This window comes from Thamnophis elegans, chromosome 3, assembly GCF_009769535.1.
Source record: "Thamnophis elegans isolate rThaEle1 chromosome 3, rThaEle1.pri, whole genome shotgun sequence".
NCBI lineage: Eukaryota > Metazoa > Chordata > Lepidosauria > Squamata > Colubridae > Thamnophis > Thamnophis elegans.
In genome coordinates, this window is record NC_045543.1 from 138384311 (window position 1) to 138407867 (window position 23557).

At 42.3% G+C, this 23557-nt stretch overlaps 1 protein-coding gene across 1 annotated transcript in view; it reads right to left on the reverse strand.

The window, feature by feature from the left end:
- Positions 1-275: 275 nt before the first annotated feature.
- Positions 276-23557, reverse strand: part of LOC116506752 (tetraspanin-36-like) — a 32055-nt gene continuing 8773 nt past the window's right edge. Inside the window, exons 2-7 of the mRNA XM_032214647.1 lie at positions 12198-12389; positions 11197-11271; positions 10496-10591; positions 6698-6856; positions 5319-5396; positions 276-1435 (exon numbers count right to left, since the gene is read on the reverse strand). Of these exons, the coding sequence (XP_032070538.1) occupies positions 1349-1435; positions 5319-5396; positions 6698-6856; positions 10496-10591; positions 11197-11271; positions 12198-12389 (687 nt within the window). The 3' untranslated portion in view covers positions 276-1348. The remainder of the gene's footprint in view (positions 1436-5318; positions 5397-6697; positions 6857-10495; positions 10592-11196; positions 11272-12197; positions 12390-23557) is intronic.

Sequence of the window (23557 nt, forward strand, 5' to 3'; positions counted from 1 at the left end):
TGCTATTGGAATGAAAGTAGCATCATGTTTTTAATATATTTCCAGGCACATCCTGAAATTTTACTCAACTGCGTTGCATACTGGATTATTGGGATCAAAAATAGACTGTATTTAAACTGGACCATCCAGTGAATAAAGACTAAAAAAGTAAACCACATTCACCTATATCAGCCTTCTGTAACCTGGTATCTCTGGAATACATAACTACTCTGTGCAGATATGGCTGAGAATAAGTAATTAATTCATCACTTCTGAAGGATTCCTGCATTTCTGATTTTGTTCTGTAGCTCAACAAATTTATAGCTGGGAATTGTACTTAGTTTTGACAGAGCAGAACTAAGGATGGTAACAAAGCGTATTTTCCCCCCTCCAGAGATAAGGCTATGATTGATATTTAGAGCAGAGTAACTTCCTTTGCTTAAAACAGGGGTGTCCAACCTTAGCAACTTTAAGACTCAAGGACTTTAACTCCCAGAATTCCCCAGCAGGTATGGATGGTTGGGGAATTCTGGAAGTTGAAGTCCACAAATTTGAAAGTTTCCAAGGTTTGGACAACCTGAAGCCTATTTTAGGGATTATGTTATTGTGCTTCCCCTATATGAATTGTCAGTTTGGGGAACCCTTACGACCAGAATTCATCATCATGAGCTAAAAAATTGGAATCTTATATTCATTTCTAACCTAACACAACTTCTGAGCAAAAGAATTCATACAGTCAGAAATTTAATGGATATTCTGTTAGAAAAGCTGGTCCCTCTGAGATGAACTCTGCCTATGTCTAAATCTCCCAAGTTACTCTAGAGAATGTCAGTCTAGAGTAAAAGAAATTGTCAGCATTCAAACCTGCAATTTCTCTTGGGAGAAGAATCCAGCTTCAATCCAAGGCATGCTATGTTCTCAACATTTATCTCTGAGTAGATTTCAACATGTCTAACATTTAGCCATTCCCGCTGGATTTTTAGAGGTTTGCTATAAGCACCTAGCCCTTTACCATATGCCAATGGCCCAGCCAATCAGGGAAAAAGCGTGCTGTGGGTAAAAAAATAATTTCTTTAAGTCTCTTCAAGGCTGGATTCACAAATTATATCAGACACTGGAATTGCAAGTGTTGGTCTGCCTTTTCTGGTGAATGTCTCCATCTGCTGTTTAAAAAAAAGGGCACCTTAATTTCAACTACCTCAGACAAATCTCAGGTTTATCAGGATGTTAATGCCAACTATTTCACCTTTAATATTACTTATGAAAGCCAGTGTAAATCTCCTTTGGGACTTCATAAAAAGTAGGCTCAAAAGATCTTTCCATTTTTTGTTCATGGAGATCCCAAAGGGAAAAGTCCTCTATTTCTTGGTCAGGCAAACACTCCGGTGCTCAGGGACTGATACCCTTGGTTTTCCTTCTTGCAGGCTAACACGCAGATCCCAAGCATTCCAAAAAACTGAAATGAAAAAAAACAACAACAACCTTTAATTAATCTTTCAGTCTGCGTACATAGCATCGAAGAGAATATGTGTAGGTCAGGGTTGAGCTGTGAGGTCCTTGATCCTTTCTGTCCTTGGCAGCTTTTCTTGCAGACGTTTCACTGCCAAACTAGGTAACATCATTAGGGCTACTGGCTTTAAATATTCCTTCTAGAATTTTAGTGGATTAGCATCACCTGTATTGAAGAAGAAGCCTCTCTGTAAAATTTTGTGTTTTGCAGTAAATAGTGGATGACTGGACATGTTGATCATCCATTGAGACTCCTGTGCTTCTTCGATTCTGGGATTTAGTTTTAGATAACACTGATGATGTTACCTAGTTTGGTAATGAAACGTCTGTAAAAAAAGCTATCAAGCTCAGAGACCATAAAGACCCCAAACTTGGCAACCTTTACAGAATTTAAAGTTTGAAAGTAGACTGATCTTCTCTCAAATCTGAATCTTAACACTCTCTCCTCATCTATTAATTTTCATTTCTCGTATCAAATTCAGTTCTGCTCCTCTGTCCTCTAGATATTCTGGATTATAGGTAGTCCTCAATTTATGACCAGTTGCTTAGCAACCATTTGAAGTTCCAACGGACCTCCCTTGTGGAGATACTCACAACCTACATTCAAAGTTCCGATGCTCCCCTGAGGTCATGTGACCGCATGCTGGGTACTTAGCAATCATTTACTTCCAGTTTGGGGCTAAACTGGTTGAGAGCGAACCAATGGTTTGCTAAACCACCATGGTGTTCACTTATCTATCTTTGCATAAAAGATTGTAAAATCAGGCTAGTCATGTAAGTGACCTGTTTTATGACTATCATGACTGACAACCGTGATGGGCAGGCTCCATTATAGTTGTAAGGCAAGGACTCACTGCATATACAAATACAATAGCAGAGTTGGAAGGGACCTTGGAGATCTTCTAGTCCAACCCCCTGCCTAGGCAGGAAACCCTATACCGTTTCAGACAAATGGCTATCTAACATCTTCTTAAAGACTTTCAATGTTGGGGCATTCACTTCTGGAGGCAAGTTGTTCCACTGATTAATTGTTCTAGCTGTCAGGAAATTCCTCCTCAGTTTTAAGTTGTTCTCTCCTTGATTAGTTTCCACCCATTGCTTCTTGTCCTGCCCTCAGGTGCCTTGGAGAAGAGTTTGACTCCCTCTTCTTTGTGGCAACCCCTGAGATATTGGAACACTGCTATCATGTCTCCCCTAGTCCTTCTTTCTATTAAACTAGACATACCCAGTTCCTGCAACCGTTTTTCATGTTTTAGCCTCCAGTCCCCTAATCATCTTTGTTGCTCTTCTCTGCACTCTTTCTAGAGTCTCCACATCTTTTCTACATCGTGGCGACCAAAACTGAATGCAGTATTCCAAGTGTGGCCTTACCAAGGCATTATAAAGTGGTATTAACACTTCGCGTGATCTTGATTCTATCCTTCTGTTTATGTAGCCTAGAACTGTGTTCTCTTTTTTGGCAGCTGCTGCACACTGCTGGCTCATATGTTCTTTTTGTTTTCAGTTAGCATTCCAGTTAGAACAATCCTGGGTTTGCAACACATCAAGTGGAGAATTGAGTGGAGACTACCAAGGTACCGGTAGTTATAACTCGGGGCTAAACAACCTGGTGCTCTCCAGATGTTTGAAGCTTCATAATTAAACAACAGAAGTGCCCTGGAAATGCTCAATAGGATGCACAGACCAAAATGTCTGGAGGCGCGAAGGTTGTCTACCCCCTCTTCTTTAGAATCAATCAAAAGGCACTAAATTGGACTGCAAAATATTATGCAGTCATTTATTTATTTTTTGCTTGCCTGCAGGTCCAGGTTAACATCAGAGGATTGATGCAAAGAATATAATAGTGGAGTTGATTCCATAACTTGCTTAGCTTTGGCTTATTACATAGTAATGTCAGCTTTGGAAGTCATATTAACACCGGAAGCTTCCACGCTGCCACATTCTTGTGCTTGGGAAATTAGGAGTGGGGATTTAATAGAGGGAATGTAGTTAGACATAACAGCATTCTTCTTTTCGGTCAAAGTCATGGTATTCCTGCACTTGGGAGGAGGAGGGGCTGAAGTGATATCTCGAGTTGGGATGGATTGGACCATGTGATCGACTGATGGATGCAGGGGATGGTTTTAGACTTACTGAGGGAAAGCCCAGAAATCTGATTCGGGTTTTCCCAGATGTGCCTGTATGCCTGCTCTAATAAATGGGAGCTTTGAGAAAATGCCTGTCTTGGAGTTTTTCATTGGAGTTGGGGTTTTCCAGAACACTGACATAGTGTAGTTTCTAAGCAAGGTTTGTGGCCTGATGTACTGTTTGGATTCAGTCCATTACAGTTTACTCAACAACCAGGATTACTACCAGACATTTACCGTGTTTATCAGAGTATAAGACGCACCATGATTTTGAAGAGGCAAATTTAAAAAAAAAAAGTTTTTGCACTCTGCAGACTTCCCCCAAAAGGCCCATTTTTCTCAAAAACAGGCCTGCTTTTTTGTCAAAAAAAAAAAAAGGGAGCATGCATAACCTTTAGGAGGCTTATAAAAATCTCCTGGGGGCTGGGCAAAAACAAGCAAAACAATGACCCATTTTTCACTCATTTTTGCCCTCCCTAGCCCCCAAGAGCACTCTGGAAGCCTCCTAAAGGCTATGCACGGCCATTTTTGCAAGGGGGGGGTGGGGTTTCAGGAGGCCAAATATGCTGTATTCAGTATATGATGCACCGATTTTCCCCCTCTTTTTTGAAGGGAAAAGGTGCGTCTTATACTCCGAAAAATACGGGAGTATTATTCTGGGTGGCATGGTTTGTAAATCATGGTTTATAAAGTAAATACTGCATGAACCCTGTGCTTCTGGTTTTTTTAAAGAAACCACTGGCTATTTGTAGATTATGGCTATGTGTTATTACTCATAACGGAGGATCCAAGGAAATGATGAAACAATTTCCTAATTGGCCCTGAAAAGACACCTAATAGGTTAGAAAAGGCAGGGACAGAAATAGAATTGCATGATTGCTTAAACATACAAAGGGAAGAGAAGAGCCCTTGGAATGTTCCACTTAATCTGGAGCAGTTGTCTGAAACCTGAGGCTCTGGAACCGCATGTGGTTCTTTCATCCTTCCTCTCTGGCTCCCTGTCGCTCAAAATATGTGTCACAACCGCCAATGTGCGACACCCGTCAGCATGCGAGATTTATTGAGCTTTTTGACCCATCTTTTTTTTTCCCAAAGTGCAAAATGTTTTTGTTGCACGCAGAAATAAAAATGTATGTTCTCTGTAGCAGTACACTGATTTCATAAAATGCAATACACTATAGTTTTTTTTAATAAATAGCATAAAGATAAAAAGCGATTTATGAAGTGTTGATTTTAGATGGCAAAAGGGTTTTGTGGTTCCCGGTGTTTTCTTTTCTGTGGAAAACAGGTCCAAATGGCTCTTGGGTATTTAAGGTTGCCGACCCCCGATCTGGAGGGTGGATTTTTGTCTTTTCCAAAGAGCAAATGAAACGACAAAAACCTTTAGAATCAAAAGAACATTAGAGGACATTGGTAGGATCAGACCATGTTTCTTTAGTGACCATCAATGAAACTCTTGAGACTGCAGGAAGCCTCCAGGACCACTACCATTTGGACAGAAACAGCCAATTTTGGATGTTATTGTTTTTCCTTTTTTTAAAAAAAGAAATCAGGATGGGAACGGGGAGAGGAGGCCATTCGGATTGAAAGGTGGATTGGAACCATTTGGGGTCCGTCATGTAGTCATTTCTTTCCAGTCCCTGGAGGTCCTTTGAACAATAAACACAACTGAAAAACAGGCTCAAACTTGGCAATCACACATACCTTCACAATAGCAAAAGCCAAGACAATGAGCATCGCATAGTTGAGCAGCTGACCGAGATCCATCATCTTTTCACAGCCCTGAAGTGAGGGGAGAAGATGGGGAAGAACTGATTACATAAGTTCAAAGAGTGTTGTGTAGAAAAGTTCAAGGGTTTTGTACAAAACAAGAACTTGCTTTGCTTTGATAAAGACACAAAGGCCTCTGGAACTGCTCAGAGGTTTATCTAGTCTGGGGTGTGTGAAACTGGCGGCCTGTGGGCCAGATGTGTCACGCAGAGGCCATACCCACCCCAGCTCTGCGAAGGGGGGAAACATCACGTGATTACATGATGCTGTGAGTTTGACACCCGTGATCTAGTCTAATGTTTTCATCTTTGGCAACTTTAAGATGGGTGGACTTTAATTCCCAGAATTCCCCAGCCAGACAGGAATTGAAGCCCACCCATCTTAAAGTTGCCAAGGTTGAGAAACACCAATCTAGTCCATTCTATTCCTTTCAAACAAATTGGATGGAATCCTATCCTGAGGCAATGAATTCCACCAGTTAATATAACATACATTGGTTTCATCAACTCAATCTATAAACATGAGAGGACTGGTAGACAAGCGTTTTCCTCGAAGTAAATGTAGGGAGAGGACTCTCAAAGGTGTTTTTTCAAAAGGCAACTGGACTGTGTTTTTTCCTCTTGTGGAGGAAGACGACGTTTTGCTTCTCATCCAAGAAGCTTCATCAGTTCTGGCTGGATGTTAGGTGGGGGAGGGAGGGGAATGGAAGAATTAGTTCTGACATGAGATATTATACTTTGTACTCGTATATATTATATGACTGCAAAGAAATATAATCCTTCCACACACACCCAACATCCTGTTGGAACTAATCCTTCCATTTCCCATCACCACTGTCTAGCCAGAACTGATGAAGCTTCTTAGATGAGAAGCAAAGGGAAAAAACAGTAATAGCACTTAGATTTATACATCGGTTCACAGTGCTTTACAGCCCTAAGCAGTTTGCAGAATCAGCGTATTGCCCCCAATAATTTGGGTCCTTGTTTTATTAACTTCAGAAGAATGGAAGGCTGAATCAACCTGGTCAGAATCGAACGCCTGGCAGTGGGCAGAGTCAACCTGCAATACCAAATGCTAACCACTGCACCACCATGGCTCTTAAAAACATAGTCCAGTTGTCTTTTGAAAAACCGTCTTTGAGACAACCGTGGCTTGGATGACTGAGAATATCCACATACATAGGAAACAGGAAACAGAAAAAGTAAAGATAGCCAGCAAAGCAAAATAATAATAGTGGGAAGCTGGTTCATACAATTTAAATTCTCGTTTCCTACAACTTTGGCCAAACTCAAGCAAATTTTGAATGCTCTTACTTGTGTGTTGAAAAGATGCTTCTCACTTAGTTGTCCTGTGCAATTCTTGAAAGCCGGGCCTTGCTTGCAGCAGCTCAGAGGAAGAGTGTGGTTGCTGACAGTGTTGAACCACCGGGTCCCAATCCAGTCAGTGTAGTTTTGGACACCGCAACACTGAAGCTGAAAGAGCAACAATTGTGACTGAAGGAGGCTCATTCAAAATTCAGTTCATTTGTCTCTGCGACTTGGAGGGCTTATCCCTCAAGGTCACCTTCTCCAGAATGTGATGCCCTCCAGATGTGCTAGGATGGCAAATCCAGGAATCCCCCAAAATTCCATGTGTCTGGATAGTGCTAGGTAAAGAATGCTCAGTAAGAGCTGTAATAGCAATAGCAATAAGATTTATATACCACTTTACAGCCCTCTCTAAGCAATTTACAGAATCAACCATTTGGGTCTTCATTTGACCCACCTTGGAAGGCTGGAAGGCTGAGTCAACCTTGAGTCTGGTGAGATTCGAACTGCCAAATTGCAGGCAGCCGGCAATCAGCAGAAGTAGCCTGCAGTACTGCACTCTAACCACTGCGCCACCATGTCTCATAAAATAATATATCGATTCTCTTTCTCCTTGGGAAAACACTGCAATCAAGTTCTGAAATTGCCAACTATATGTTGTGGACACTCCTGCCCAGATACAGTGTGATGGAGAACTTTCCGGAAAAATGAAACTGGTTGATGGTGCTTTACAATGAAAAGAAAAAAAGTGCTTCAACTTGATCTTCCCTTGTGATGTTTATGTGGCCACAATTATGTAGGCAGCTCTTTTTTTTGGCAATAAAGTAGTTTTTCATTGCCTTGTCTAGCTTTAAAAAATAACCTTTATTTTCCAGGGCGTGACCCGTCAAAACCGCGCTCAACTAAACCGCGCCCGACTAAACCGCGTCGCTGACGTCATCAACAGGGCGACAACAGCCAGTGCGGAGAAAGAAGGGCGCTTTAAATAGCGCTTTGAAAGCAAGCCGATTCAACTTAAGGTAAGGGTTAGGTTTAGGGTTAGGTTTAGGTTTAGGGTTAGGTTTAGGGGGGTTAGGTTTAGGTTTAGGGTTTACAGCGTGCTTCTGTCTCCGCGCTGTTGTCGCCCTGTTGATGACGTCAGCAACGCGGTTTAGTTGGGCGCGGTTTAGTCGGGCGCAGTTTTGTGGGTGAACCTTTCCAGGGCCTCCCATCTAAGGGCCAAAGAGACATTCATCTTTCCACAGTTTTCTTAAAAGAGTCTCACCAGATTCTTTGTTATGTTCTGCGAAAGATTAATCCCTCTGGTGAAAACTCACTTCATACAATGACCATACGTTCTTTATTGTAAGGAAAGACCTTTATTTCAGAAGGCTGTCTTTTAGATGCTTATTTTTCACAACATCGCTTTTGTCCTTCCTTTTAGTCACTTATTGTTTACTGTACAAATGGTACCACAGTGCACAGTTTTTCCATATTCATGTGGGAAAATATGGACACTGAATTGCCCTTTTCATACATTTTATACATAGGGCTCAATTTTAGAGATCTTCATTACAATATGCATTTTTACAAAAAAATTTCTTGGTTTCGCTCTTGAATTTTCCTTTGTAAAGCAAAGTTATGAACATAAAGAATGAAAATATTTTATCCGCATGAATCTCATATTTGTCTCTTTTTCTGGTTTGTCCTTTTTTTCAAGAAAATATAGTCACCATAACAATAGATTACATTAAAGATATAGCTAATGTACTCCCATCAACAATCATAATGTAATGTTTCTGGGTTTTTGACAGCAATAACCCTTCCTTCCTTCCCTCCCTCCCTCGCTTTAGGCGAACTGAAAAAAGTGAGATTTAGGAAGAGAACTGGTGTCTAATCTCTTTAAATATAGAATCAGCACTGTATAACTAATTTTTGGAACAATTATGTACTGAGAATGTTGTGTTTTTTCCCCACATGATCAGGAAATACTTGTTTAAATGCAATCATTACTTAGGAAGCAAAATCATCTGCTTTGCCACACTAACAGATATGATCTTTCATACCGAGCCATCATCACGACACTGATGTGATCAACATTTCTGCTGAAAAAAAAATCCTAAAATGGAATATATTAGTTTTTAAAAATTACAAACAAAGCTAAACCTTATTGAATATTTTATACTGTTAATGTCAGGTGAATGTTGCCAAAATAAAGTGAAAAAAGTACCGTACTTTTCAGAATATAAGACACACTGTTCCCCCCCCCTAAAAGAGGGTGAAAATGTTGGTGCGTCTTATATACAGCCATTTTTGGCCTCCGGAAACCCCATCCCGCATGTCGCATTTTTGCCAAAAACAGGCTTGTTTTTCGCCAATACGGGGCGCGCAGAGGGTTTGGGAGGCCTGCGGAGTGCTCCTAGGGGCTGGGGAGGGCAAAAACGCAATGTGTAGGGGGTTTGGTAGGTGAAAAACAGGCCCATTTTTCACAAAACAGGGGCATGTTTGCCCTCCCAGCCCCCAAGAGCACTGTGCAAGCCTCCCAAACCCTCTGCGCGCCCCGTATTGGCAAAAAACAAGCCTGTTTTTGGCAAAAAATGCGACATGCGGGACGGGGTTTCCATTTTGGAAAAAAATGGGCAAAAAAACGGACCCATCTTTGGTCTCCCAAACCCCCCCCCCCGTGTCATTTCTGCTCTCCCCAGCCCCCAGGAGCACTCTGCAGGCCTCCCAAATTGTCTGTGCGCCCCATTTTTGGCCTCCCAACCCCCCATGTCACATTTTTTAAATTTATTTTTATGCCACCAATCGTATCTCCCCTACAAGGTGACTGACTGACTGACTGACTGACTGTCTGTCTGTCTGTCTATCATCTCTCTCTCTCTCTCTCTCTCTCTCTCTCTCTCTCTCTCTCTAATCTAATCTAATCTAATCTAATCTAATCTAATCTATCGATGGCAGGAGTGTCAAACTCTATTTCATTGAGGGCCGCATCAGGCTGTGCTTGACCTTGGAGGGCTGGGCGGGGGAGGGGGGAGGCATGGCCAAGGTGGGCATGGCCAGCTCCACGTCACTCATGTCAGGGGCTGGGGGGGAGGGGGTGTTTTCACCATCAGAGGCACAATGGGCCAGTCCTTTGCTGTTTCCAGGCTGGCCCTACGAGCCAGATCTAAGCACCCCGCGGGCCAAATCTAGCCCGCAGGCCTTGAGTTTGACACCCCTGACATACGGCATCTACCTACCTACTTACCTACAGCTGTTAAGTTAGTAACTCAGTTGTTAAGTGAATCTGGCTTTCCCATTGACTTTTGCTTGTCAGAAGGTCTCAAAAGCTGATCACATGACTCTGGGACACTGCAACTATCATAAATATGAGTCTGTTGCCAAGCATCTGAATTTTGATTACATGACTGTGTGGATGCTGCAACGTATGTAAGTGTGAAAAACGGACGTAAGCCACTTTTTTCAGTGCCACTGTAACTTGAAGAGTCACTAATCAAACTGCTGTAAGTCAAGTACTATCCATATTACTTTCTCCATTCACTTTACAGTAGATTTGCTCTTTTTCTTTCATCTAGGGATCACAGATCTATGTTTCTCTGCTATTGATGCTGATTGGCCACAGTTCAGTAATTCTTTCAAAATGTATATTCTAACCCAACTCCAATTCAAAATCCTGTTTTGTTCTTAAAAACAAAACCACCACCAAGGAAGGAAATCACAACCAGAATTAACGTACAGCAGGATAAAAATACACGCATGTTTCCAAAACCAATATCGTCGTTATCGGGAACCGAGACACAAATGCTAGCTCAGTTTTCCTACCTCCTGCTGCAGGTAATCTACCCTATGAGAGCTTTTCGATTGTCCATCGTAGGCTGCAAATTCTTTCGACATAGAGTCATGGACCTCAGTTATTATCTGTGGCAAGAAAAGAAAGCCACAGATTGTTATTACATCGCATCTTTTCATCCATCTGAAATGCAATGGAAAGCATTAAGCCTTAAAAAGGCAAGATTTGTGTTATCAAATAACAGCATCACTAAACAATGAGGTTTTGCTCTCCTTCTCTGCAGCTGCAAATAAAAGGGTTTAAGCACTGGTGACCCAATTTAAAAAGGCAACAAAAGATTATTTAACAACGAAGACTTAAGGTTCCAAAGTTTTCTGTTTGTTTGTCCATTTATGCACAGCATGGTGGCTCAGCGGTTAAGACACTGGGTTTATGGCTGGAATGCTGGCAGTACTGGTTCGAGACCTGAGCACCACGCAATGTCGTGAGATCCCGTCCCTGCCCCAGCTCCTGCCATCCTAGAAGTGTGAAAACATGAAAATGCGAGTAGATAAATAGGTACCACTTTAGTGGGTACCACAGGGATGCTGCAATGGTCAAGCGAGGACCAACTGCAAGTCACTTTTTTTAAGGGTCCTGATAACTTTGAGCGATCATTAAATGAATGGTTGTTAAGTTGAGGACTAGTGGTGTTGTTTCATTACCTGGATGATCTTTAGGTATTTTCACTCACCTTTCCTTTGTAAACAAATCCAAGCACAAAGGCTGCCATTTCTGCACTGAAGATCAGCACGATAATGACCAAGAACTGAAGAAAGAAAAGAAGATTTAAGCAGAGAGACACGTTTGATCTTCTTCAGATGTTGCCAACAAACCAACCTTTGGAAGATTTGACTGTTCTGTGGAAAGATCTACCCTCTTTCAAGATGTGTGGAATTCTGGGAGTTGAAGTCCACATTTTCAAATTGCCATAGTTGAGAAACACTACTGTAAGCAAAAGAGGTTTTTAGATATCTGTGGGCATGATGGGATCAACCCTCAAGCAAGTTACAAGTTTCAGGATCATTTGAATCCAATAATTTACTAATTATTACTAAATATTACTAAAAATAATTTACTAAAAATTATTATTATCCCTTCCTACTAGGCAACAGCAAGAGTCCAGGAATGGGGGACTGGGAATGGGATATTTTCTTTTGGACTTCAGGCCTGACACATTCTCTGCTGTCTACTTTATATTGTGGAAAAATGGAAGGGGTTGGGGTTATATGGAGTTGGGTGATATGTAGCCATAACAACATTCTTCTTAGAAACTCAAGGTCATCTTTGTCTCTGCACCTGTCCGGCTTTGTGGCAGTGGAAGATTGGACGATATGATGAACTTGTGGGTGTTGGGGCAGGATCTTGAATTTTCAACTGGGTGGGGAAAACCTGGAAGCTTTCAGATTTGGGTTTTCCCAAATGTGCCAATGTGGCTCTTTTAATAAGTTGGAACTTTGAGGAATCCTTTGCCTCGGACTCTGATTTAATTTTGGACGCAATTTGGAACCATGACACAGATATTTACTCATTGTGCCCAGAGAGAGAAATATCTGCCCCTACCTAGGATCGAACTCACACCCCGATTGTGAGGTGAGACCTACACCTCTAGGCCACTGCACCAATCTCCAGCATCACCTCCATATAATGATATTATTATAAACAAAACCACCAGCCACCAGGTCCTATTCTTACCACTCCGAGGCCAATCTTGGATTCACGAAGGGTGGCACAGCAACCAACTATGCCAAAGACCAACAGGACCACAGCAACGGCAATGATAATGATGGGAGGCAAGAGAGCATCTCGGTTATGAAGAAAGGGGTCGTATTCCTTGTAAACGTTGAGGACGTGTGCGCCAACATAGAAGAGTCCAGCTGATGCACCCTTTAAAAGATAAGGAGATGGTTTCAAAGTTTAATTCACTCTATCAGCTTAAGTTAGGAGATCTACCACCCTACCTCCTCTATAAACCCAATGGACTCCTTCCAACAGCGTCTGGTACAAGATTCACCCCAATTTCTATGTCACTGCCAGCCACCCAAACTGCAAGCAAAATCTAATTTATACTTATACTATTACGTCTGGTTTGGAGGTATTACTGTTTCGGAAAGGAAGGTTGTGCAGAGAGTGGTGAGGATAGCAGAAAAAGATTATTGGAAGTTCACTTCCTTCTATCCAGGACGCAGCATATAAAAAGATGCTTGACCAGAATCAGCAGTATTGTCTGGAGCGCTACAAATCCTCTCCATAACTGGTTTTCTTTGTTACCTTCTGGGAGGAGACTTTGCAGTATCTGAAGCAGAACAACTACATTCTGTAACATCAACTTTCAAGACTCGCTATGTATTCTAAATGTTCTGTGATTTATCCATCCATCCATCCACACACAAACACACACACATCCTGTTTCCCTGAAAATAAGATCTCCCCGGATAATAAGCCCAATCGGGCATTTGAGCGCATGCACTAAAATAAGCCCTCCCCTGAAAATATTGCAACACAGTAGCAGCCATGAAGGTGACCACGCTCACCTCCTGTACCCCAAAAACAATAAGATCTCCCCAAAAATAAGGCCAAGTGCTTATTTTGGGGATCAGAAGAAAATAAGACCCTGTCTTATTTTTGGGCAAACACGGTATATATGAATGAATGTGTATATGTATGAATGTATATGGAGAGAGATCATAATTCATTTTTATTGATCTTATTATAAAGAAGATTCTTAGTTATCTGGGTTGAGTTGTCTGGAAGTTGAGTGGACTTCTGGAAGCTAATCATTACCATGGCTCCATTTCCACACCTTGATATGAACTGAGCATGGGAGGAGAGATGTGGGGTTCCAATACATTAGCCATAGATCTCCCCACTTCTCTTGCTGAGAGCCAACACTACCAAAGAGCCACACGGAGCCACGTCTTTTGAATGACAAAGTGGTCAAATGCCCAAAGAATGATGGGACAGCAGAAAAAGGCTTACTCGACAGGCCTTTGAGACAGGAGCAGCGGTGAAATTCATTTTTTACTACTGGTTCTGTGGGCAGGATTTGATGGGCGTGGCAGGGGAAGGATACTGCAAAATCCTCATTCCCTCCCCCACTCTGGGGCCAGCCAGATGTGGCATTTGCCGGTTCTCTGAACTACTCAAAATTTCTGCTAACAGTTCTCCAGAACCTGCTGAATTTCACCCCTGGGCAGGAGGGGTGAGTGGTCTGCCCTTACCTGCTTCTTTCTAGGGCTAAGAGAAACTTACTGGCCCATGAGGTAGGACTCCCAGTCACCCAGTTTTATCAGGATATCTTAACCATAACAAACTGGCACTGCTAAGTTGAAATTCTGCACTTACACTGAATTTAAATCTATAATCCCTTTGTACTAACTCAGGAGCAGTAGGGATGGGCAACTCATGGCTCTTTATGACTTGTGGACTTCAACTCCCAGAATTCCTGAGCCAGCATGGAATTCTGGGAATTGATGTCCACAGATCATAGAGAGGCCACAGATGCCCACCTCTGGTCTACCACATACACTCTGGGAACCAGTTTTGAAAACTGGCAAAGCAGAGTGGAAAATAAAAGTATAAAAAGAAAGCCGGTGATATAGTCAGAATTGAAGTCCTGGAAAAAGGATGGGAAAAAGCCCGTTTTTCAAGTCTCCTCACAGCTATGGAAACTTACTAGGTGACTTTTGAGTCCACCAGAATTACAAGTTGGTTGTTGAGGAGAAAAACTGGTGAAGGGAATGTTACGCTTGTGCCTGATTTTTTTTTTTAACGAAAGGCATGATTTCATCTAATGAGTGAAGGAAGGCATGGATGAACAACAGATAAAAACACTTGACTATGAATCATATGCAAAATCAAAACTGAAAAGGCCACGTGAGACAAACTCATGCGATGCAAGTCGTAATTTGTCATGCCCTTAAAAACAGAACATTTTCCTCCCCTGCCTAGTTATCTTCAAAACTCTAGCAGGGGGTTGGACTAGACGACCTTCAAGGTCCCTTCCAACTCTGTTATCCTGTTATGTACATTAGCTTCACTGAACCCAAGGAGACTGGTACAATGTTTATTTGGCATATGAAAGACCAAATTATACCATTGGTTCTTCTATTTCACCTATCGTCCTTAACTTATGGCCATAATTGAGATCAGAATTTATGTTGCTATAGAAAGCGGTTGTTTGGTGACTTGCATCCAATTGCTTATCATTATTTGGAGAGTCCCTATAGTTGTTAAGTGAGTCATGCAATGGCTATTAAGTGATCCAGTCCCCCCCCCAATTGACTCTGCTGGGAAAGCCACAACGGCAATCACACGATCCCAAATGATTGTAAACACATGATAAACACATGCCTGTTGCCAAGTCCCACTGGATCGTGCCTGCCAACCTAGGGGGCAGGCCAGTGGTGGGTTGCCAATATTTTCAATACTGGTTTGGGTGCGTGCAACATTTCTGCGCATGTGCAGAAGCGTCAGGCGGGTGGAGGGAGCCAGGAGCAACCCACCTCTGGGGTAGGGGTGTGTGTGTGTGTGTGTGTGTGTGTGTGTGTGTGTGTGTGTGTGTGTGTAAAAGAGAGAAAGAAAGAGAGCACTACAATCAATAAAGTTTGTTACGTTAGATTCCCTGGGTCTCCAATGAACCCATTTGTGTCTGTGTTCTGACCCGGCCTTTGCAGAAGCAAGAAACAGAGTCCCCCTCTTTATTTACACCTTGGGAATTCACTGCATTCACCAACAGAAAGTCCAGGGATGAGTCCTACAAAGAGGTAACGTGTTTTTCGGAGTATAAGACTCACCAAGATTTTGAAGAGGCAAAATTAAAAAAAAAAAGTTTTTGCACTCTGCAGACCTCCCCCAAAAGCCCCCCCCCCCTTTAAAAGGGCATGAATAGCCTTTAGGAGGCTTGTAGAGTGTTCCTGGGGCTGGGGGGGAGGGAGGGATTCAGGGAAAAACGGGCCGTTTTTCACTCATTTCTGCCCTCCCCAGCCCCCAGGAGCACTCTATAAACCTCCTAAAGGCTCTGCGCGGCCATCTAGGTGAAGCAGGGTGGGGTTTCGGGAGGCAAAAAAATGCTGTTTCCCCCCAGATTTTCAGCCTCTTTTTTGAGGGAAAAGGGTGTGTGCTATACTCCGAAAAATACGGTAAGTGAAGCAATACTCCTTATCAGCTCATTAAGATAAATGCAGGGCCTGAGCAGCCAGCAGAAGGCTGCAAATTAAATCAGAGAAATAGACAAACCTCAGTTTTTGCAAGGCAGTCAATTGTCCCACGAAACACACAAGGAGTAATTTTCTAGAAATGTGAACGGTTGTCTGCAACAATCAAGCCACTCGCCTTTCCTCCTATTTACTCTCCAGCCAGGGAGGGGCCATTCAGCATCCACATTTCTTTTGCCTCCCAAGCCGACTCATTGTCCTCCATTGTTCACCTCTCCTATCTGCTCTGTGCATACATGCATCTGGAACAGGCTCCAGCTGTTCCTCTTCCTCACTCATCTCTGACTCCAAAGGCAGCTGCCTCTCCGGTGACTGGGAAATGCCGGACAGCCCTGGCTCTATCTCTGTGTCCAACGCTGAGCCTTCCCCAGGCTCCAGAACTGGCCCAGGTTCTTCCCCAACCTCCTACTCATCTGAAACTGATGCCAGCTCTGCTGGCAGCTGGCAGGCCACAACAATGTGTTTGGTTGAAAGTGATTTGAGTATGGCTGTTAACCAGAGCTATGAGCGAGTGACCACAAGCCAAATCGGGGAGCGAGTACTGTTAAACAACAGCTAAAAGATGTGATCTAATGACTGAGCTCACTTACAGGTAGTCCTTGACTTACAACGGTTCATTCAGTGACCATTTAAGGTTACAACGGCACTGAAAAAAACCTGACATGGTCATTTTTCACACTTATAACCGTTGCAGCATCCCCATGGTCACATGACCTTCTGACAAGCAAAGTCAATGGGGAAGCGAGATTCACTTTACAACCGTGTTACTAACTTAACAACTGCAGTGGTTCACTTAACAACTGCGGCAAGAAAGATCGTAAAATGGGGCAAAATTCAATTAACAGCTGTCTCGCTTAGCATCAAGAATTTGGGGCTCAATTGCATTGGTAAGTGGAAGCATACCTGTATTTCTTCTCCGCAGCCTAATTTTCATAAAATCTTACCTGATGGAAGAATCTCATACAGAGCTTGAAACTTGCACATTTCTCTCACTTTATAGTTCATTCAAATAAATATGTGATTAAGATTATGAATAATTTTTGCTCCCGTGATTATGATTGACTATTGGTAAATTTTACTGATGTGTATGTGCCAAAGAAAATGAAGTGTTAATGCAACTGGAGCATTAACATTCTTGACTGAAACAGAGACTTAATCATCTCATTTTTGGTTGCAAGATAGAAAACAATTCAATTCAATTCAATTTATTAGATTTATAGGCCGCCCAATCCCGGAGGACCCAAAACAAAACATCTCTGTACAGATAGTCCTCAACTTATGACCACAATTGAGCCCCAAATTTATGTTGGTAATGGAAAAATGTCTTAAGGGAGTTTGCTCCATTTTATGATTTTTCTCGCCATGTTTGTTAAGTGAATCACCGCTGTTCTTAAATTAGTAACAGAGTAGTTAAGTGAATCTGGCTTCCCCATTGATTTTGCATGTCAGAAGGTCACAAAGGGAGAACACATGACTCCGGGACACTGCAACCATCATAAATGTGAGTCAGCTGTCAATCAACTGAGTATAAATCACATGACCACGGAAATATTGCAACAGTCGTATGTGTGAAAAATAGTCGTAAGTCACTTTTTTCAGTGCTGTTGTAACTTTGAATTGTCACTAAATGAACATTCGTAACCTCTGTACGCTACTGAAATACAAAACTCATTTGCGTTTTATCATGCTACATTTTTCTACTGAAGCTTTACCCAACGTGTTGCAATCCTGCAGACTTTCCCAGCGTCCTTGTGGCTGGTGTAACTGACCGTCCAAACGTCTTGACCACATCAAGCAAAGTGGTCAATTGAACTGTTTGTTCATTTCTTGGTACTCAAGGTATTTCCTTGTGGTTCTTTACACAACTACGCTCAACATTTCTGGTACAATAAAAATGGGATCTTCATATCAAGAGGTTAATGGGGAACAAAGGGTTAGCAGGGCAAGGCAAATTTGATCAAATTTGATCAGGAGCCGAGGTGGCGCAGTGGTTAGGGTGCAGTACTGCAGGCCACTTTAGCTGACTGTGATCTGCAGTTCAGCGGTTCAAATCTCACCGGCTCAAGGTCGACTCAGCCTTCCATCCTTCCGAGGTGGGTGAAATGTGGACCTGGACTGTGGGGGCAAGTTGCTGACTCAATTTGCTAAAAAAAATTGTAAACCGCTTAGAGAGGGCTGAAAGCCCTATGAAGTGGTATATAAGTCTAATAAATAAATAAATAAATCACCCCAAGTTTAGAAAACTTCGTTCCTGTTTAACCCCGGAGATGAAGCAAGAAAAAGAAGGACTCTTAGCCTATCATTTAGCCAATTCCAACAAAGCGTTTTATCAAGTGTTCTGGCGAAAATCCAGACAATATTCTTACCCAAGAGAACTACAGTAACAGCTGTAGGGAGATCCTTGAGCATATGTTGGCGTAAGAATGACTTCAACCAATGGCTGAAATACTGTATTTCATATTTGTATCTTGCCTTTATTATACTTACAAATGCAGGCAAATCCTTGACTTACAACAGTTCATTTAGTGACTGTTCAGAGTTACTGAAAAGTAAGGCACTGAAAAAAGTGACTTATGATCATTTTTCACACGCATGTCTCCTGTGGCATTCCCCATGGTCACGTGATATATATTCGGATGCTTGGCAACCAACTCACATTGATGATGACGGTTGCAGAGTGCTGGAATCATGTGATCACATTTTGCAACTTTCTGACAAGGAAGGGGGAAGCCGGATTCACTTAACAACCGTGTTATTATCTTAACAACGGCAGTGATTCACTTAAGAAATGTGGCAAGAAAAGTCGTAAAACGGACCAAAACTCATTTAACAAATGCTTCACTTAGCGACACAAATTTGGGGCTCACGTGTGGTTGTAAGTCAAGGACTCTTTGTTGTTAATGCTTTAGAAGCCCTATAAAAGTACTCAGAAATCCTATCTTTACCACTTGCAATGAGGCAAAGGGGCTGGGCAGTGGTGGGTTCCGGATCCCGTTGCAACCGGTACGGTTCAACGGGGTCAGTTGCCCACCATGTGCATGTGCGCAGTGCGCACGTACATATGCACTGCCCATGACGCTCCAGCTGCTTGGCGGAGCGTCGTGCAGGTGCCGTATGCTCTGTGCATGTGCGCAAATGCCCCATCGGCTCAAATAGCGGTAAGGAGAGCGGGTGGGCCCTCCGGAGCACCATACCGGAATAGTACCTAGTGATCCCAACAGGCACCGGTACGCCCCTACCGGGGCGTACCGGTGGTATCCCACCACTGGGGCAGGGGAAAAAACATTTGAAGATGCTTACTCACAATTTCCAATTTCTATCGCAAGACAATGCACTGTAGAGTTATCTTCAGGCCACCCGCCAGGTTGAATACAAGAAATTTTTTCCGATTATAAATTAAGAATTTTTCAGCAGGGATAGCTTCCTGCGGTTTATACATTAATGTAGATTCCTCAAAGTCTTCTATCTGTTCTTATAATTACGGAAACTTTATGGGGATAGCGTGCTGCTGTGGAGTAATCATTTAGCTGCAAAAGCTCATTATGCAAATGCATTCAATATTTCTTGCTGTGAAATGGGAACATTCCTATTTGTAGGGTTATAAAATGTAATTTAACTGAGCTATACTACAATTTAATCAAACAGTTAGACAAAATAGAAGAATTAAGAAGAATTCCAATGCTTTAACCAAAAGATACCTTTTAACCGGATGTTGTGGCATGTTGCTTCCTCTCCCCAATCGAAATATTTAAGGGGGGGGGGAAGTAAAGACACCTCCACACATTGCTTTCCAAATGCAAAATAACTAATGCCAATTCATATTACAGGTAAACATGCACAGGTTCGGGCAATCCTCTAGGTAGGATTCTGCCCAATTCGGTGAACCCCCAAATGCCATCCCTGGCTGGCCACACCCACCTTTACCTCGCACCCTGCCCCACCCATCCCAGGAATCTCCACGCGGCCTGTTCAGGGAGGGAAACTGGCCTACTCGAGGTTCCGGGCTTGTTTCTGGCCTCCGGGGGGCCTCTGCAGCCCAGGGGAAGTAATTTTCCCCTTCTCAGAGGCTCCAGAGCTTGGAGAGAGTGAACCCCCCCCCCTGCCATGGTGCAGGAGGCTGACTAGGCCACACCCACCCTGGCCACGCCCGGGACAGCGAACCCGTTGCTGCAATTTTTGAAGCCCACCGCTACAGCTTATGACCATAACTGAGCCCACAATTTTGGTCGTAAGTCATAATAGTTGTTAAAATAGGTTGCCGCGTGTACTGTGTCTAATTTTATGACCTTTTCTGCAACGGTTGTCAAGTGAACACAGCGGTTGTAAAGCCAGCAATATAATCCTTAAGTGAATGCTGTGGTCGTTAAACAAGCAAACACCGCAGTGGTTACGCAAACTCAATGTTCACTATAGGACCTTTTTTTTTGCAGGAAATTGGAAATAGTGACCAGTTTTGGACAAAAACATTGTCAATTGTGGTCACATGACCACCGGGCATTGCAAATGCCTGTAAATGCGGACCCGTTGCCAAGTGCCCAAAATGTGATCATGTGACCACTAGAGTGAGGTCAGATATTGGGACCTGTTTTTTTTGGGAGGGGGGGTGTCCATCATAACTTTGAACTATTGTTAAACAATCCGTCATAACTTAAGGATTACTCATAGTGTTTAGAGCCGAGATGGCACAGTGGTTAGGGTGCAGTACTGCAGGCCACTTCAACTGACTGTTATCTGCAGTTCAGTGGTTCTAATCTCACCGGCTCAAGGTTGACTCAGCCTTCCATCCTTCCGAGGTGGGTGAAATGAGGACCCAGACTGTGGGGACGATATGCTGACTCTGTAAACCGCTTAGAGAGGGCTGAAAGCCCTATGAAGCGGTATATAAGTCTAACTGCTATTGCTATTGCTGCTATTCCAATACTGGGGCAACAGGTTGCCTTACTGTTCAGGCCAAACAATTTTCCTACTCTTAATTTTGATCTGCATACTGCAAATTCCTGCAGGTTTCCAATGTAATATTTTTCCTGTGATTGCCATTTGGAACATGACACCCCAGAGGTCCCAATTAAACTGATTTACTGCTAATGATTTATTACTAATCATTCTGTTTCTCTGTTTCACAATAATGGGTGTGTGGGTATGTGTGGATAAAATAGCCTCTTTCCAAATAGCCCTTCTTTCACAAACACAATTGGGACTGGCAATTGGTTAAACAAAAATGGTTACTAGATGAAAATTGTGACTGCGCTTATGATTTGACCTCAGCTTTCCTTTAGGAAAAGACTTGATAGGTGGATAAAAATGCCAAATCCAGTCAAAACATCTGGTTGGTTGGTTGCGCAACCAACCACAGCAATGTTTATATCTAAGGGGCTGCCATAAAATAGGAGGAGTCAACAAAGCAGGACAAGGAGCAATGGATGGAAACTAGTCAAGAAGAGAAGCAAGCTGGAAATAAGGAGAAATTTCCTGACAGTGAGAACAATTAATCAGTGGAATGGCTTTCCTTTAGATGTTGTGGATACTCCAACAATGGAGGTTTTAAAGAAGAAACTGGACAACCATTTCTCTAAAAGGGAATAGGGTTTCTTGCTTGAGCAAGGGGTTGGACTAGAAGACCTCCAAGGTCCTTTCCAACTCTTCTGTTATTCTATGAGCCGAGGTGGCGCAGTGGTTAAATGCAGCACTGCAGGCTACTTCAGCTGACTGCAGTTCTGCAGTTCGGCTGTTCAAATCTCACCGGCTCAGGGTTGACTCAGCCTTCCATCCTTCCGAGGTGGGTAAAATGAGGACCCGGATTGTTGTTGGGGGCAATATGCTGACTCTGTAAACCGCTTAGAGAGGGCTGAAAGCCCTATGAAGGGGTATATAAGTCTAACTGCTACTGCTATTGCTATTGCTATGGTGTGGAGGTGGGCGGACTAAGAGATTTCCAGAAGACCTTTGCTGGCAAGAATAGTTACAACTTCAGATATGAATGATCATCTTCAATTTCAATGTGCTGGCAATTATTTTAGCCCCACATTTATGAAATATATGCTACAGAGCATCAGGACAAGAACAGCTTCTAATAAACAAACAAACAAACCCTTCTTGTGGTCTTTCTGGAAGAAGCCTGAAAATCTAACCCTTTTGAACTTAGTTGACAGAACCGGAAAGATATGTGCAACTATTTGTGTAACCTCCTCCTCCTGTAGTTTCTTTTGAGTTTCGTTTTGTTTCATGTTTTGTGAGAATCTAGGCACCGTTCTTTGGGCAGGGAGGGGGAACAAAATAGATTGACCTTGGGATGCTGTGGGTATCCTGCCTGTTGTGGTTTCTTCAAGAGCAACTCCAAAGATTGTTTAGTTTTGTGGTGCTGTGATGATCCTAAAACACAGTTTTCTTAAAATTTGGCAACTTTGGCTGGGTGTTGGAAGTCCACACACTTTTAAGTTGACAAGGCTGTGAAATCCAGCCAATATAATAAAAGGGACCTCTGCAAGGATTACTATTATTGCTATGGGAGGCAATTAAACTTTTTCCAATTGAGTACAACTTGTTGTACAGGACAATTCTGTGTGTGTCAACCATTTGGTCTACACACACAAAGCTGGAGGTTGGTCTTGTTCTGGGCTTGGTTCCACTGATAGTCCTCAACTTATAACCATTTGTTTAGCAACTATTTCAAGTTACAATGGCACCGATTCACTTAACAACTGCAGTGACTGGCTTAACAACCTTGGCAAAACGGTCATAAAATCAGGGACAACTCACAAAACCTCCATTCTGGTCCCAATATTCTCCTAAGTTGAGAACTACCCATATTAGACTTATTGCCTTGCTCCTTCATTGTGTGATAATTGTTTAAACAATTATTTAAAATTTTCCTCCGATATAGGTAAACATTGACTTACGATCACAACTGAGCCTGGAATTTATGTTGCTAAGTGAGACATCTGTTGAGTTTTGCCCCATTTTATGACTTTTCTTGCCCCATTTGTTAAGTGAATCACTGCAGTTAAGTTAGTGACATAGTTGTTAAAGTGAATCTTGCTTCCCTATTGACTTTGCTTGGCAGGGGGTCGCAAAAGGTGAACACGTGACCCCAGGACACTGCAACCGTTATAAATATGAATCAGTTGTCAATCATCCGAATTTTGATCATCTGACCAAAGGGAGGGTACAGCGGTCACAAGTGTGAAAAATGGTCATAGGTCCCTTTTTACGGTGCTGTTGTAACTTTGAACGGTCACTAAATGAACTATTGTAAGTCGAGGATTACCTGTATTAAAGTCTTTATTTTCCACTTCAAATATTGCCCTAGCAGTGTCCTAAATCCAAAACAATGATGCAATCACATTCCTGTTAATAGAAAGTACACTTTGCCATTTACTTTTCTATTAGATAAAAGATTACTGATATATGTCACCTGCTTTTAACTTTCAGTGTCAAATATTGAACTATCAGGAATTAATTTAGCCAAAGAAAATTTCTGGATATAGACGATAGAAACATATTCTGGATGAGAAAAGTTAATAAAAAACACTAAACAATCATCAAATTAAATATAAACCTGTTGAATATGAACTATACAGAATCCATGGATTTAATTTCATGTTATGATTTTTTTTTTTTGACTAATCACACCAATATGTCCACTAAACTTACAGAGTCTGAAAGTAATTCTGCTTTTCTTCTAAAACATTTGTAGTTGGGCCATAAAAATTCAGAGTGCAACATGTAAATCACACATTTTGACATTATCAAGTGACATCCATCTGATATTTCTCCCTCAACAAGCAGCTTTAAAAAGCTAATAAATTAGCCAGACCTCTTGTATTATTTGGAAGTACCACT